The sequence below is a fragment of the Neophocaena asiaeorientalis genome, unplaced genomic scaffold, assembly GCF_003031525.2.
Source record: "Neophocaena asiaeorientalis asiaeorientalis breed wild unplaced genomic scaffold, Neophocaena_asiaeorientalis_V1.1 scaffold268, whole genome shotgun sequence".
Lineage (NCBI taxonomy): Eukaryota > Metazoa > Chordata > Mammalia > Artiodactyla > Phocoenidae > Neophocaena > Neophocaena asiaeorientalis.
The window spans coordinates 2,575,409-2,592,896 of NW_020173979.1; the positions used below are offsets into that span (position 1 = coordinate 2,575,409).

At 52.9% G+C, this 17,488-nt stretch overlaps 1 protein-coding gene across 1 annotated transcript in view; it reads right to left on the reverse strand.

Moving 5' to 3' along the window:
• ERGIC1 (endoplasmic reticulum-golgi intermediate compartment 1) overlaps positions 1–17,488 on the reverse strand; it is a gene marked incomplete at its 5' end in the record, with an annotated part of 105,521 nt that overhangs the window by 15,989 nt on the left and 72,044 nt on the right. Inside the window, 3 exons of the mRNA XM_024753370.1 lie at positions 2,692–2,752; positions 7,314–7,418; positions 16,915–17,039. Of these exons, the coding sequence (XP_024609138.1) occupies positions 2,692–2,752; positions 7,314–7,418; positions 16,915–17,039 (291 nt within the window). The remainder of the gene's footprint in view (positions 1–2,691; positions 2,753–7,313; positions 7,419–16,914; positions 17,040–17,488) is intronic.

Below are 17,488 nucleotides of genomic sequence, written 5' to 3' on the forward strand. Positions count from 1 at the left end.
CCGTGTTAAAAATCTGAAGGAACGAGAGAGTGAACGCCTTATGAAAATCACACCTGTAATAGTTCTGTTCAAATTTGTAAAACACACAGATGATCGTAAGAAGATATCACCCACAAAGCCACCCTCCACAGAAAATCGGAGATTCGCATTCTCATGTAGACACTGCTAGATTTCTATTTATACTTATATTTCTATTCCCCTAAACATAAATATAAAATTGGATCGTACTGAACCTTCTTCTGAGAACTGAACACCATGGACGCTGTTTCAGGTCTAAGATACAGCGTAAGGTCTAGGGCATTGGTTTTATCCATCGCCGTATCCCCTCGCACAGCGCCTGGCACATAGCAGGTGCTCAACAGCTGCCTGCTGCCTGAACGCCAGTGAGCTTCTGACACATCACGGTCACTGCGCTCATCCCCCAGCGAGGCCATGCACAGTGTGCTCAACCAGGCCCCTGGGGCCAGACACTGACGCTGCGGCTCATTTTCACTCTTATAAACAATGACCTAAACGACCATTATTTTCCTAAATCCTTGCACACTCTCGTATTTGTTTCCTTAGCTTACTCTCCTCTAAGTAGAATTGATGACTCAAAGGCAGTGACCAATTTTAAGGCCTTTGGTACAATAGAGTCACTGCCAGTATCTTCAAACAGAGTGGTCTGTGCTAGGAAGAAAAACAGGTGTGTTGCTAGGCCTGGGGGTTATTGTACAAAAGGTGGTCAGGGAGGGTCTCTCTGAGGTGGTGGCATTTGAGCTGAGACCTGAATGACAAGAAGCAGCTCCCCATGGAGGACCTGGGAGCAGAGGGACAAGCGGAGGGGACGGGGTTGCGGGGGGTACCAGGCTTGAGAGCTGAGGAAATGAGAGCCCGCTCTACCCCGGCTGTCTGGTGCATCTCATGCATCTCTCTTTCCACTGAAGCCAGCCTGAGATGGCTTTCGTCAGTAGCCCGGGAGCAGGAAAGGTTTTCTGCCCACACCCTCCATCAGCCTGCACACCCTGGGGCCTTCCTAGCTTGATCTTCTTCCAATATCAGGCAGCTGAGAGGTCCAGGCTAATTGCAAGCAGGTGGGGACAGGCCCCTTGGGACAGCACGCTGCCCTCACGCAGAACCGCGATGAACACCCCACCATACGAAGAATCGTCTCCCTCCAGTATAATCAGACATCTGCGTGAAGACCAGGGGGCGCAGTTACACACTGACACGCTGCGGGAAGCAGCACGAGTGGGTACGGACCCAGCTGGGAAACAATACGATAAATGTAAAGCAAGTCTTGTAAATATCAGAGGCGTTACTGCAATGGTGAAAAGGTAGAAACCAGACGTTTTCCGTGAAAAGACAGTGCCTTAAAGCACAGCAGAGCTGCTAGACGGGCAACCGTGCCTCCATTACCAGTGGAAAAACTCTACACGAACTGTGGTTATGATATAACACCAGGCACAAAAATCAGAAGGTAAGCTGCTTGGAAAAAATGACTTCTGCTCACGGGCAAGGATTCCCAGGGACACGGAGAAATGAGAAGCTTGATTTGTTGGGGCAGGTCGTGGAGGGCAGTCCTCTTTTGCTTGGATTGTCCCAATTCCATTCCATGCTTAGGCTGGTAGAGAGTACAGGCACACCTCGTTTCATTGCTTCACTTTATTGCCCGTCAAAGACACTGTGTTTTTTTTGTTTTTTGTTTTTTTTTTTACAAATTGAAGGTTTGTGGTAACCCTGTGTTGTCAGATGCCGGTTAGCATTTTTTAGCAATAAAGTATTTTTAAACTAAGGTATTTACATTGTTTTTAAAGACATAATGCTACTGCGTACTAAACAGGCTTCAGTGTAGCGTAACATAAATTTCCTATGTACTGGGAAACCAAAAAGTTCCTGTGATTTGTTTTACTGCATTATTCACTTCACTGAGGTGGCCTGGAACTGATCCCATAATGTCTCCGAGGTCTGCCTGTGAATGTATTTTAAGAAATGATTAAGGACATATGGGTGAAAAGGTGAGCTCAGGTGAGGAAATAAGAAAAGCCTTGGTAACCTGTCCTACAGAACCCAGTGGGTGGATCCGCTTGAGCAGACAGACCTCCCAGGCCCGTTCTGTGCAAGGCCCCACGTGCGTCTGCACAGGTGTGTAGGTATGTGTGCTCTTCTGCAGGTCTGTAAAGATGTGGCACGCTCTTTAATCTGGGCCAAGGTGCCAGGGAGCCCAGCGGGGAGGAGGCTCAGGGAGGGGCCGTTTGTGGGTGGGAGGGGCTGAAGCAGGAGGAGGGGGTGGGGGGGGGGGCAGCCCAGGTGGCCAGATCTGGCTGAGCCACCCACAGCCCTGTTCTCACGGTGCCACTTGGAGCCAGGATGAATTCTGGCTCTGTCACCACTCCCTGTGGGATCTAGGGTGATTATCTCAACTGACAACAATTATATGGCAGTAACGATAATAATAATGATAACATCCGGTATTCATGGAGCAGTGATGAGGTGCCTAGGACTGCCACGACAAGTCACTTTTCTTCCCTTCTCTGTGAGATGGGGATAATTCCACTTCCTCACGGGCTAGCTGTGGGAATGAAGCATTAACAGCTTGGCTTACAGCGAGGGCTTGGTAAACGTTCCCTCCCTCTCCACCCCGTTCCCTCCCTGCTGCACTGGGAATCTTGGGGCAGAAAGCTGTTCCCAGCGTGGGTATGGGGTACATACGGTTGGAGGTGAGTCTGTCTGCTCCCCCGAGAGCGTTGAAAGCTCCGTGGACGTTCTGGACCTGTGGAGAAGCACAGTGAGGGACTGACCCCAGGATGCTACCACCTCTAGGCTTGGTCCTGGCTGTGGGAGAATGGCCAGGTACAACCTGGTCTAGGGACCCTACCCGTGTGTAAAACGGGGATCCCGCATGGTCTGTCTCGTAGAGACGTCGTGGGGAGCAAGATACAGACGCGGCAGAGGCCTGACACGTGGTAGGCACTAGTTTGCTTCCCATCTTGAGCACTTACTATGAGACAATCAGTCCTGGGTACTTAGCGTCATCTCATGTAATGCCCCTAATGGTGGACCATGGGCCCATTTTACAGAAGAGCAAACCAAAGCTTGGAGAAGCACCAAAATTTGTCCAGCATCTCACAACTGGTAAGTGGCTGAACTGAACTCTGAATTCAGGTCTGTCTGACCTCAAGCCTACATGGAATGGCTCTTTCCATTAAGGCACACAGAAAACTCAAGCAAAGGTAGAGCTGGGTCTCAGCAATGCTCCTCCTGAGACCCCCCACAGCCCTCTGAAAGAGGACCCAGGGCTGCTGGAATCCGACCCTGTCTGCTGTGGGGAACATATAGCAGTTGTGAAGACACTCCTCCTCACGGCAGCCGGCCCAGCTGTGTCCCCCTGGCAGGGGCTGAAGGCCACGTCCCACCTCTCCTCTGAGGACAAACGGGAAACCAGGTCAGCCTCAAGGAGAATCTAAAGCGGGACAAAGTATGCCCGATACATGGAGCATGTCATCATGGGCATGGTTAACAGGGGCTGCTGGGGTAGGCATCCTGGAGGGCTTCCTGGGGGAAGTAACACTGACACCAAGATTTGTAGGAAAGTGGGAAGTTAATCACGCCAGTAGCTCATGCAAACGCATGAGTCTGGAGACTGAGAAACAGAGCCCGTGAAGCCCTAGAGAGGAAGGAGGTGAGGAGTGGAAAGGAAAGAGGTCAGAGAGGTAGGAGGGGACAGGCTCCTGCAGCGAGGGCCACTCCAGGAACAGTGGGTGACCTGACCCTGATCCTGGTCTCAGGTTGCTGATGTTTATCGAGCACTTAACACAACTGCACACTTAAGAAGCTCAGAGGAAAGCTTGTCCATTGCTGCCTCGGGATTGACTGTCTAAAGACTTGGTTTCTAACCCAAGAGGACAGTGGCTGTAGAGGCAAGAGTGCTAGAATAGTCCCTCACATCGTTGCATGTCAGGGTTTTATCTGACATTCATTTGTACAATTATCTGATTCATTTCTGTCCTCCCCTCCAGACTATACAATACTTCACGTGGGCAAGGACCACGCTCATCCTCACCGATATGTGCAAGACCTGGCACATAGTAGGTGCTCAATAATTACTTGTTGAATGGATGATGGATGGATAGATAAATCCTCAGCTAAGTGTTCTACATCTTTAAAAAATCCTATTTCCGCCATAAGGGCCAAGCGGAAGGCTATTACTGTCCTGTTCTATAGCAGCAGACAGCAATGCAAGGCTGCCCCTCTTCTTCCTCTCTTCTCCTCCTGTCCCCTGGCCTTGGCTGTAGCCCTTTCCTCACCTCCCTACCTGCAGCCTTGCCTCACGGCCGGTCTTCCACATGGCAGGTGGGTGTTCTTTCTATGACACCCACCGGCCTGGGTCAGCCCCCACCTTCCTAAACCTATCGTGGGTCTCTCGCTCCACCTAAAACTCTGCTCCCCGCTCCAGATGGACACTGCTGAGCCCTCTCTGCTGACTCTGATGAGCCTCTGGAATCTCATGTACAGAACATCATTCTGATGTCAAGAACACTTGCTGATCCATTTTTTCTGAAAGTGACCTTGAGGGTCTTTTCTATGAAAATGACTGGTTGGATGTGCCACAGAGTGGGTTCTCTAGGACAGGGGTGATATGCAAGACTTCCCTGTCCTGTGCTTGGCTAAATCCTTCTCACCCTTTAGCGTGTGGCTCAGATGTCACCTCCTCAGGGAAGCCCTCCCTGACCTCCCAGGCTTGGGGGTACCCCGCCCCCGCTTCCACATCACTGTCCCGAATCCTATGCTTCTCTTGTCCCTTGTAACTACATTTATTTACATTTAATCTCTTCTTCACTTGAGGGCAAGAATCCTGTATGGTTTATCCACCGCTGTTACCCCAGAGCCTTGCACAGAGCCTGGTGCAGAGCAGAAATTTTGAGGGGGTCTGATGAATCCATGAACCTATGAGGCACAGTCAAAGAAGACCCGGGGCCAGACACACCTGGTTTTCAAGCTATATGACTCTGGGCAAGTTACTGAACTTCTCTGACCCTGTTTCTTCCTCAGGAAAAATAAATGCCACCCAGCAGCCTTCAGGGAGTTCTTGTGAGGGTTAAACAAAGGGTCATCTAAACACTGCTCTCTAGGTGAGAAAGTGCAGGCTTCAGTGCAGGCTGAAGAGGTCAAAAGTTCCCATGAGGAAGGAGTGTGGATTCTGGTGGTGCTGCCAGTGAGTTGCATGGCCCTGGGTTGTGACTCCGGTCTCAGTCTCCCCATGTGCACACTGGGGTTCACAGTGCCTGCCTCCCCGGCTGTGTCGAGGATCTGCTGAGCTGGTGGGTTGCAAAGGCAACTGGGGTGCTGCCCAGCGCTCATATATGGAGGGCCCTGTGGCTTGTCAGCTCCCGTCCCACTGGGGTGGTGAGCATCCCACGTCTGTCTCCCCCATGGCCGTGTGAGCCCCTGTGGGCCGGCAGCAACCTACCCTGCAGGGCCTGGCGCAGAATGAGAGCACAGAGGACGACTACAATGGCCACAGCTCATTTCGCTGACCGGTTACTCTGTGCCAGGCAACTGTTCTAAGAGCTTCACGTGCATTAACTCATTTTATCTTCACTACAATTCTATGAGGCAGGTACAGTTGTTGTCCCCATTTTACAGATGAGATAACTGAGGCTTAGCAAGACTAAATAATTTCTCCAATATCAGACAACTAGTTAAGTGGTGGAGCCAGGATTTGAACCCAGCAAGGCAGGCTGGGGAACGTCAACACAGCAGTCCCTTGGATGGAGAGATGGGAGGTGTGCGTGTGAAGCCTGTGTGAATTCACCTGCAGGAAGTGAGTCCACAGTCCCAGGGCAGGCCGTGCTTCACTGAGTGTGTAGACAGCAAGTCTGGCCCAGGGAGACTGGGCCTTCTCTGTTCCCAAGCACCGTCTCCCAGAGGAAATTCTCTGGGGCCTCCAGGAAGGCTGGGAAGGCGATGACCGGGTCACTTGGGCTGGGCAAAGGTGCCCCGGGAAGGAAGCATAAGCAACACAAAGGGAGAAAGGAGTGAGAGAGGGCACGGGAGGCAGTCCCCGCGGTGCGGCCCGAAGCCAGGCTCTTGATTCAGACCCAGGCTCCGCACCAGGCTTTACCCTCTCGGTGCCTCAGTTTCCTCATCTGAAAAATGGAGACAATATATTGTATCTACCTCTGGGGCTGCTGAGAGGGTAAAAGAGGATCGGGCTTGTGAAGTAAGGTGCTCAGCACGCACAAAGCATTCAACCAGCATCAGCTGCACACAGACGTATGCAGCATGTATGGGGGGCGGAGCAGTGCAGGCATGTGTGTGCCTCTGGGTCTGTATGTGAGATGTCCCAGCCGGGTGGGTCTGTGTGTATCTCTAGGTGGTGTGTGTGTGTGTGTGTGTGTGTGTCCGTCCAGTGGGTGGTCTTAGGGAGCATGTATGAGCACACGTATGTCAGGGCACACTTTTCGGTGTGTGTGTCATGATTGTGTGTGCACACGGTGTTGGAACAGTGTGTATGCGTGTGCCCGTGGGCCTGCGAGGGCCCCGTGCACAGCTCACCGTGCCTGGAGGGCACCCACCCAGCAACCTCAACTAGGAAACAGGATTCTCATCAAGCCAGGCTTGGGGTCAGGAGCCGGGTCACGATGCCAGCACCACAGCTGGAGCGGTTACTTCCCCTTCTGAGCCTCGATTCCCTCTGTCACGCAGGGTGTGGTACAATGCCCCTTCAGCACTGTGCTGCCGGGGGTGGAGGAGAGATGGAACATCACAGCTGCCCTGCCCGCAGCTGGCAGAGATCAGGAGGTCAGCGTCTGCTGCCACGGGGAGGAAACTGTCGGGCCGGGCCTACTGGATGTGGCCCTCTCCATCAAAATCACAAGGAGTCTCAGGACACTTCCTTCACGCCTATTCAATGGACATGGGAGCTGACGTTACAGCTGACAGGGCACTGGACTCGAGGCAGACGCCTGCTGGGGGACCCTGGACAAATGGCCTCTCTGGGCCCAGCTCCAGGTCTGTAAGACGCGGTGCTGCCTCCTGCCTCATGAGGCTGCCCTGGCACAGAGAAAGCACGAGCACTTAGTACTTGCTCATGAAAGCCAGTCCCCTCCCCCAGGCCCCGGTCTCAAGCCGAGGTTCCAAGTTGAGTGCAACGTTGATGACACGGCAGTCGTATGCTCAGAAGTAAGGCAGAGGGGTTGTGTGATGGATCAGAGGCTCGAAGGGCATGACCCCTCTGGAGGGCATCTCTCTATGTCCAGGGAGGACAGAAGGCTCTGGTGATGCAGCCCCTGGACACCCACCTCCAGCCACCCCATCTGTGCCCCTCTCACCTGCAGCGTGTCCCCAAAGGAGAGCTTGTGGATGACATGGGTCATGTCCGGGTTCTGTGGCTGGGCTGTGGCACTGTGTGTGGACACGTGGAAGTTGCCCGGGACCTGGGGGAGAGATGGAAAGTTTAGGAGTTGGGTCGGCTGCCCCAGAGGGTGGGGTGCAGGGCTTCACCCTGGGGTCAGGCAGATCTGGATTTGGATCCCAGCTTGGCCACTTCCCGGCAGTGGAACTTGGCAGGAGCCTCTGGTTCCTCGTCTGTGGAAAGGGGGTGTCAACAGTGGCTACCCGAGAGGACTGCTGGGGCTGTGGGTGGGAGGGTGCATGTGAAGGACCCAGCTGGGTGCGTGGCTCAAGACCACGGCTCAAAAAGGCAGCTGCCCACCATCAGCTTCCTGGCTGATTCCCACCCGGGGGGTCGGGGAATGACCTTTAGGCCTGCAGACTAACGAAGCTTCCTTGAACTCCAGATCAACACCGTCACCCACCCAAATCTGCCCCATCACTCTAGACTGGGGGTTCCTTAAGGCAAGACCACAGCAGCCCACTTTCCTCCCTGGGTCTCAAGGCTGTGCAGGGCACAGCCAGTGAGAGTTACTGAATGAATGTCTACTCAGTGAACGGCGCTGAGGAGGCCTCCACGGAGTCTCCGGGGGCCTCTCTCCTCCCAGCTGCTCAGACCAACCCTCGGTGTCATCCTGGCCCTGTCTTTCTCTCACACTGACGTCCCACCCATCAGGAAATGCTGTCACCTCCACCCTCGAGATGCCCAGCATCTGAGCCCTCAAGCCTCCACTGCCTCCCTAGACCAGACAAGGCGGCAGCCTCCCCACTGGGCTCCGGGCTTCTGCCCTTGGGGTCCCCGGGCCTTTCCCCAACAGTAGCCAGAGGGGGCCTTTTGAACCCAATGTTTGATCCCGTCACCCCTCTGCCCAGGACCCTCCAAGGCTTCCCTTCTCTTGAGTTGAAGCCACATCTTCACGTCCTCTTCTGCTTACTCCCTCTGGCCACGCCGGCCTCCTGCTGCGCCGACCAACAGTGCCAGTGTGGTCCTCGGGCCTTTGTGCCTGCGCCCCCTTCCTGGAACGCTTTTCCACATGGTTCTCCCTCAGGCCTCTGCTCTGGAGCCTGACTGACCCCCACATCCCCCAAGCCCCTTACGTCGCTAAAGCACTCAGCATCACCCACCATCTTATCCTCATCTTGTTCTCATCTGTGTCCTCCCACGAGAATATAAGCTCCATGCTGGCAGGGTTTTTGTCTGATTTGATGCTGTATTCCCCAGGCTCTGGCACAGAGCAGGTGCTTAATAAATATGTATGGGATGAATTAAAGAATGAGTAAATGACATTAATCCTTAAAACAGCACTTTTGGCTTTGACACCTGGTAATTCCCATTTTACAGAAAAGGAAACTGAGGCTCAGAGCAGTGAAGAAACTTGCTATGGTCACCTGTCAAAATCGCGGCCATCAGACTTCCCTGGTGGCGCAGTGGTTAAGAATCCTCCTGCCAACGCAGGGGACACGGGTTTGAGCCCTGCTCTGGGAAGATCCCACATGCCGTGGAGCAACTAAGCCTCTGTGCCACAACTACTGAGCCTGTGCTCTACAGCCTGTGAGCCACAACTACTGAGCCTGTGTGCCACAACTACTGAAGCCTGTGCGCCTAGAGCCCGTGCTCCACAGCAAGAGAAGTCACCGAAATGACAAGCCCGTGCACCACAACGAAGACCCAACGCAGCCAAAAATAAATAAAAATAAAATAAACAAGTTAAAAAAACAACAACCCACGGCCATTGACCTCAGCAGCCCTGGGCTGATGGCCACGTGGAGCCAGCCTTTGAGGAGGTGCAAAGCTTGGGAAATGATCCAGATGAAAGCCTGGCCTTGGATGAGCCCCTGGCCTGCTGTGACACAGACTTGGAACAGAAAATGAGACTGCATGACCTACACTGGACCAGAGGGATGCAAAGACTGTGGGAGCCATGGGGAAGGGCCCCCAACGCAGCTGTGGGTGTTCTCAGGGGAAAGAACAACCTGTGCTAAGGCTCTGAAGATGAGTCTGCATCACTCAGGAATAAGGGGAAAGGCATTTGGGCAGAGGGAACGGCATGAACAAGTATGGAGATCAGAAACTGCCCAGTTGGTGGGCACGTGTAAGAAACTAGAAGAGTTTGGGATTACTGAACCCCGAATAAAAGAGAGGCCTGGGGGAGTTGTCACAGCAGGAAACAAAGAGGCATTAAGAGGGAGGTGGGGCTGTTTAGCAAAGGCCCCAAACACCACACTGAAAAACTCAGGGTTTATTTTATTCCGGCTCAACAAAAGTTTAACGAGCTGCACTAGAGGAAGGAATAAGGTTTACGGCTTAGCATCCGCTTATTTTGTAAGCACGCCTGTCTCAAACACAAAGTTGTGGGTTTCCTGCAGGAATATTAATGTCTTCACTAGGGCCTAAGCTTTGGACTGACGTGAGAGGTACCAGGCTAACAGGGCATGGCCCAGGCTCAGTGAGCTCACAGTCAAGTGTGTCATCGGCTGCTTGGAAGAGGGGGCAACCTGCTGGGTCTGGATGGGGTGAACAGAAACAACAGCTCGGCAAGATCTCCCTGGAGGGATAGCACTGCCCGCTTCAGGGGCCCAATTACCCCTGGTAGAGTAGCAGGTGAGGGCCACATGCGGGCTCCAGTCCATCCTCTCTTCCTAGCTGTGGGACCTTGGGCAAGGTCATTAACCACGCTGTGCCTCAGTTTCTCCATCAAGAAAATGGGGATAATAACCAAAAAAGGTTATGGGAGGATTAAATGAGGTGAATACAAAGCCGATGGCAGGTGTTATTGGGTTGGGTTTACAGGATGAACATGTTTGAGCCAAGAGACAAGAACCCTCCCAGAAGAGGGAACAAGCACGTACATGGGCAGGGTGTGGGGAAAACCCTACTGTATTCTAAAAATACTTTAAACTTCATTTTTACTTATATAAATAATACCTGGATATATTTTCACTATTAAAAATCCATGTGATAGGGCTTCTCTGGTGGCGCAGTGGTTGAGAGTCCGCCTGCCGATGCAGGGGACACAGGTTCGTGCCCCGGTCCGGGAGGATCCCACATGCCGCGGAGCGGCTGGGCCTGTGAGCCACGGCCGCTGAGCCTGCGCGTCCGGAGCCTGTGCTCCGCAACGGGAGAGGCCACAACAGTGAGAGCCCGTGTACCGCAAAAAAAAAAAAAAAAAAAAAAAAAAACCATGTTAAAAAAAAATCCATGTGATAAAGTCAGAACTAAAGTCCCCATTGCCTACCGCCCCCAGAAATAAGAAGAAAACAGCATCCGGTGTGCATCCTTCAGAGTTTTTCTACGCAGTGACATGGGGCCTCCCATGGACAGGGCCGTGGGCGGAGTTCAGAACTGGGTTTGGAGTCTGGGCCTCACGCTCCCAGAGTTAGGTGAGTCAAGGAGGCTGGCGCCCGCACATCTGCCACCCGCTGCTGCCCCTTGAGGCTGTGACTCAGTGACCCACACCCCCTCGGCACGGACTCCATCACAGGTGGCTGACTCACGCCAGCACACGCTGGGCTGAAGAAAGCAAAGACGACGCTTTTAGAGCTGTGACTTAGGAACCTACGTCATTGTCTCTGACGGGTTTTAAAAACATATAGATGGAGCCAGGCCCCAAACCCTGGCCCATCCTGTCCTCCTCCAGGGTGGCTGGGTGATTGAGCAAGGACTCCGGGCTGCTGGGGGCCTGCTGGGGGCTGCTGGTGCAGCTTGAAACATGTGAACTCTGACATCCGGCTGCTGGCTGACTTCCTGATGGATGGATAAGGGGACCACAGGGCAAGTGTGAGCCTGATGCTGGGAGATATAGGGGCAGGGGCCAGCTGCTGACCTCACCTGTCATCACGGCTGGCTTTCTTATCTGAGCACCCCTTGACTAGGAGCTCCAGGAAGGCACGAACTCTTAACCTTCCAAGGGTGGGGGGCAGAGGCTGGCCTGAGCTGTGACCGAGATGCTGGCCAGAAGCAGCAACAAGCAGGGGTGCAGGAGACAGAGCAGGGGCCCTGGTGCCAGGCAGCCTGGGTTCAAATCCTAGCTCCCGGCCCTTTAGCAGGTCACTTAATCCCCTGTGCCTGTTTCCTTAGGACTGTTACAAGGACTAAATGAGTTAATACTGGTAAAGGGTCGGGTGAGAGCCCAATGGGCGACGGCAGCCAAAAGGTGAGGGCTGGTGTGACCCTTTTCTAGAATCTCAGCTGCCCCCTGACCAGAGAAGACCCACTTCTTGGATGTTATCCATGCACATTTCATGAGCATACTTGCAGCCAAGTGACGGCGGGTGCCAGATGATGAGATCACAGACACCCCGCTGACAGGAGATAAGGCCAGCCGGGGAAGGGCACCGAGACTTGTCCCATCCCTACTGCCATATGTGCTTTACAAATTTTAATCTGTTCACAGCTTACAACCTGTGAGCGCAGTATCATTATCCCATTTTACAGATGAGGAAACCAAGGCTGAGAGAGGCTAAACTGCCCAGTCATTCAACCAGTGAGCACTGCAGCCAGGATTCTCAACCATAGGTCTGTCTGACCCCAAACAGCAAGCTCCGGTTCAGCCAGAGCCAGCGGGGGGGCCTCACTGGAGCCTGTCTAAGGGAAGCCATCCACAGCCTGAGGCATGTTTGCCAAGCTGAGGAGAGCGTGGTGCTGGGCCATCTCCTGGGTGGTTGTCCTGTCTCTCCTGTGCCCACCCCATACTCGGTGCTGAGTAAACGTGGTCCCTCCTGTTCACCGTCTGAGGTGTTTATATCTGTTTAACCCAGGTGATCATACCCTCCTAGGGGAGGCCCCCCCAATAGGGAGGCATGAATGTGTCTGTTCATCTTCAACCATCCCTCAACCCTGAAGACAGGCCTTCCCTTATGACCCTATCTCAGTGGGTCTCCTCCTCAATTCCCCACCATAATACCCCCTTCATTCTCTTCCTGGCTGCTTCATCAAATTATATATTGGCTTGTTTGAATGTTTACCTGTCACCCCATAATAGACTGTAAGTGCCACTAAGGGCAGGGACATCAGTTGCTTCTCTGGGCACTGCACCCCAGTACCAAGTGTGGAGCCAGGCACACAGCAGACTCTCAAGAGCAGGATGTATGAGTGAATGAGCCGGGGGCGGGGGGCGGGGGGCAATGGTCAGAGGAAGTCAGAATGTGATATGGACAAGAGCAACATAAGGATCATGATGGGAGGGGCAGGGGCAGGGGCAGGGGAGGGCTCCCACTCAGGCACGCATGTCAACGAGACCTGTGGGTGAGCAGCAGCTCTCCAGGCACACAGATGGGGGCAGAGAGAGGGCATCAGAGGCAGAGTGAGGAGAGCCTGGCCCACCAACAGTTCGCCCTCCTCCCTGCATTGTGCCCACACTGGCCTTCCCTCATCTCCAAGGCGTGCCCTCCACTGCAGCCAGCATCCCAAGGGCTTGGCTGTGCAGTGGCTCCTTTCTCTCCCACATGGGCTTTCCCTGCAGCACATGGGTCAGTGGTCCACCCCATCCTTGCAGCACCAGCCCTCCTCTTTGATTCATGTTCTCTTCCAGATTCTGGGGCCCACTCAGCCCTGGTTTCCCCCTACCTATCTGGCTGCTCCTTCTATCTTTCCTCCCCACTTCTAAACACTGGCATGCACCGGAAATCGGTCCTCAAACTGCATCCTTATCAAGACCTTAGGTTCTTACATTTTTGGTGCCGTGGACCCGTTGCCAGTCTGCCGACACCTACGTTGTAAATGCCTTAAAAGTTTCGAATGCGTAAAACACACAGGATCACAGAGGAAAGAAACGATGTTTTAAACAGTAATTACAATAGATCAAACATTTGCACATGCGTCTTTATTAATGCAGCAAATAATGAGACCTGGTCGCGGATCAACAAATTACTGTACTTTCAAAACAGCAATGAATGTAAACAGCATCTCAGAATGATCTGTGACAATTTTAATGTGATGTTCGCATCGGCAATTTCTATTGGTGACACGGTCAAGGGTGCTGCTGATGCTACTATGGTTCATTGCCTACGTTCAGCACAGAAGAGAACGCTAAATTGGACTTAGAGCTTCGTAAAAATAAACGTCATTTTTTCCCCCATACAGGTCCACAGACTCTTTGAATTTCATCTGCATTCCCTGGGGCGTCTGTGGACCCCAGGTTTAGAACGTTCTACACCTCTCCCTAGGTCACCTAGCTTAGACCAATGATCCTCAAACATAAGTGGCATCAGGATCCCCTGCGGGGCTTGTTATAACACAGATTCAGTAGATCCAAAGTGGGGCCTGAGAATCTGCATTCTTTTCTTTTCTTTTTTTTTTTTTTTTGCGGTACACGGGCCTCTCACTGCTGTGGCCTCTCCCGTTGTGGAGCACAGGCTCCGGACGCGCAGGCTCAGCCGGCCATGGCTCACGGGCCCAGCCGCTCCGCGGCATGTGGGATCTTCCCGGACTGGGGCACGAACCCGTGTCCCCTGCGTCGGCAGGCGGACTCTCAACCACTGCGCCACCAGGGAAGCCCTAGAATCTGCATTCTTAACAAGTTCCAGGTGATGCTGATACTGCTGGTTTGGGGGCCTCACTTTGTTTGTTTTTATTGAAGTATAATGGATTTACAATGTTGTGTTAATCTCTGCTGTACAGCAAAGTGATTCAGTTATACACATATATACATTCTTTTTAAAATATTCTTTTCCATTATGGTTTATCACAGATATTGAATACAATTAGTTCCCCGTGCTATACAGTAGGACCTTGTTGTTTATCCATTCTATATATAATAGTTTGCGTCTGCTAACCCCAAACTCCCAATCCATCCCTTCCCCACTCTCCCTCCCCCTTGATTACCACAAGTCTGCTCTCTATGTCTGTGAGCCTGTTTCTGTTTTATAGATAAGTTTGTGCCATATTTTAGATTCCACATATAAGTGATATCGTATGGTATTGGTCTTTCTCTGTCTGACTTACTTCACTTAGTATAATAATCATCTAGGTCCATCCACGTTGCTGCAATCTGAGGGCCCCACTTTGAACAGCTCTGATGTAGACCTATGAAGACCATCATCTGTTTACCGATGACTCCTACGTTTACATCTCCAGCCCAGAGCTCTCTCCTGCACTCCACAAGCACCCCCTCAACTTCCAATTTAACATCTCTAATGGGAATCCTGAATGAAATGTGTCCAAAACTGAAGGACCGAGTCCCAGCCCCACCTTGCACAGAATCCATGCTTTCCCAAGTTTCCATACTTAGAAAATGGGTCTGCCTCGTTGTCAAGACAAAAACCGAAGAGGTTTCTCTGATTCCACTCTTGCCCTCACCACCCACAACCAACTGATCAGTAAGGCTTGTTGACTCCACTCCCTAATCCGGACCCTTCTCTCCAATGCCACTGCCACAAGCACTGTCTGTGACCTCTGCTCTTGGTCCTGTCCAGTCTCTCCCCAAACAGACGACAGAGTGATCTTTCTAAAGGTTTGCTGTCCAGGAGAACTCTCCCTGATGATGGAAATGTTTCTTATCTGTGCTAACACGGTAGCCACTAGCCACGTGGGGCTATGGAGCGCCTGCAGTGTGGCTAGTGAGACTGGGGGCCTGAATTTTACTTAATCTTAATCAACTTAAACGGAGCTGGTGGCTACTGTATTCGATAGTTCAGTTACAAAGCATAAATCCGACTGTACTGCTTCCCTGCTTAAAACCTTCAAATGGCTCCCATCACAAGCACCATAAATCCTAATCACGGGGCACAGCAAAGACCCCGTGTGGTAGCTTATCAGCAAAGAGAGTCCCCATGAACCACACCTCCCAGCATCCGAACCCTTGGGTGGTCCCCCCCTCCCCCATGGAACCCGGGCCAGCACCTAATTCCTGTTAAGCCATAAAGTTTGGCAGAAGTGATAGTCTCTGCTTTAGCACTTAAGGAGCCCTGAGCTGTCATGGAAGAAAACCACATGGGGAGACCACGTGGAGACAGAGAGACAGGTCCAGGTGTCCCAGGCAACTGGGCCAAGCCTCGCAGCCATCCAGCGGGGACTGCAGGAAGGACGGCTCACTGTCTAAAGGGGTCATTAGCTCCAGATCGTTGTTTCCAGTGAAACCCGGGCCCAGTGCGGCTAGAGCCTCTGACTTTTAAAAGCCAGAAATCTGGACTCCCGGTCTTTTGATATTGGCTCTGATGGATCTGAATACTGTATGGGGCAAATGTAACTGGTTTTGGGGTTGTGTGTGGCCAGTGAGTTTGCAACCTCTGACTGAGATGGCAGGGATTAGAGGAAGGGCATCTGAGCAGAGGCTACGGGAGGCCAGGCAGAAGCCAGTGGCTCAGCCTGGCTGGGATTGGGAAGGGGAGTTGTGGGACATGGGGATAGCTGTGCAACCTTGGCTGAGATACTTAACCTCTCCGGGTCTCAGGTTCCTCATCTGTAAAATGGTGCCACCTCACAGGGTTGTTGAGAGGCTCCACTGTGATAACACATAAGAAGAGTCGAGAAGGGACTTCCCTGTTGGTCCAGTGGTTAAGACTCTGTGCTTCCAATGCAGGGGGCCTGGGTTCGATCCCTGGTCAGGGAACTGGATCTCGCATGCCACAACTAAGAGCCTGCATGCAGCAACTAAAGATCCCACGTGCCACAGCAAAGATCCTGCGTGCGGCAATGAAGATGCCGTGCGCCGCAATGAAGACCCGGCACACAAAAATAAATCAATCAATCTTACAGAAAAAAGAGCCGAGAGGAGTGCTGGCTGCTGCCGGGATTCCCCAGCTCTCCCAAATGCACCGCGCTCACACCTTTAACTTAGGATCTGAAGTTCCTGGTTCTAGCGACAAAACAACAGCAATACCTGAATGGTCCTTTGGAGCTGACCAGGCACTTTCAAACCCATCCACTCTCACTCCTCCCCTGCTTCATTCCTCATCACAGCACTTACCACCCACTGAAATGCTTTTCACCTTGCACACTGTCTGCCTCGCACCACTAGAACAGAAGCCCCGCCAGTGCAAGAACGCTGCCCACCTAGTCCAGGCATTGCCCAGAGCCAGGAACCCACCCTGGAACACAGCAGGTGCTCCATAAAAGTGTTTTGAATGAAGGAATGTGTAATAGCTCATTTAATCATCACATACACTTTGTAAAGTAGAAGGTATCATATTATTATATCATCACATCCTCAGCCTAAAGGTGTGAAAACTGAGGTTAAGACAGGTCTAGTGACCTGGAGGGCATTGCTTGGCCAAGATGGGGTAGGGCTAGAACGCACACTTGGGCTCAGGGCTGCCAATTCTATCGTCTTCTCACCACCCACTCCTTCTGCGTTGGGGAGAGAAGTAGCTCCTTCCTGAACCAGCCAGCTGGGGCTCCAAACCTCAGGGAGCCTGAAACCCAACCCCCCCGGATTCTCAGCAGGAACCGTCAGGTGCCTGGATGCTGGCCCTCAGCTTGTCAGGGCTCTGGACACAGGGGAGGGCAAGTGGGCACACAGCTCCACCATCCAGTTTCCAGGGAGGAAGGGGACCACGGGGATGGGGAACAAGGTGAGAGGGGACCAGGCAGGGTCTCTGTACCTTGTTGATGCTGAACTGCCCCTCGAAGCGGCAGCCTACCCCATTGTTCAGCGGGATCTTCATCGAGTTGTCAACGTGCCCCACTTCGTGCCTGCCCATCTCATCCTGGATGTCGAGCCCGACCACTGCAGGAGGCAAGGAGAGAAGAGTCACAAACATCCAGAAAAACGGGACCAGTCCCCTCCCCTCGGGACCCCTCATTCATCCACTTCATGGACAGGCAGGGCCCCCGGCCATCCAGGAGCTCACAGTCTAGGGCCCAGAGCCACAGAGAAAGGGTCAGCCAGCAGAGGAGGAGGAGAAAGTGATGGCTGGACCGAGAGCGAGTGAGCGCTCCTGTCCCCTGCCACTGCCACTGCCGGCTGGAAAGCGTCGGGGAAGGCAGTAGCTAAGTGGGCCAGGGATGGAGGACTGCAGGCTGCAGGGGTGCAGAGCCTGCTAACTGTGAGGCTGCAGGGAGGCAGCAGAGGCTCAGGCTTGGGAGGTGGTCTGAATCCTGGCCCTGCCTTTTATCAGCTTGCAACCTTGGCTGAGGCACTTAACCTCTCCATGCCTTGGTTTCCTTCTCTGTAAA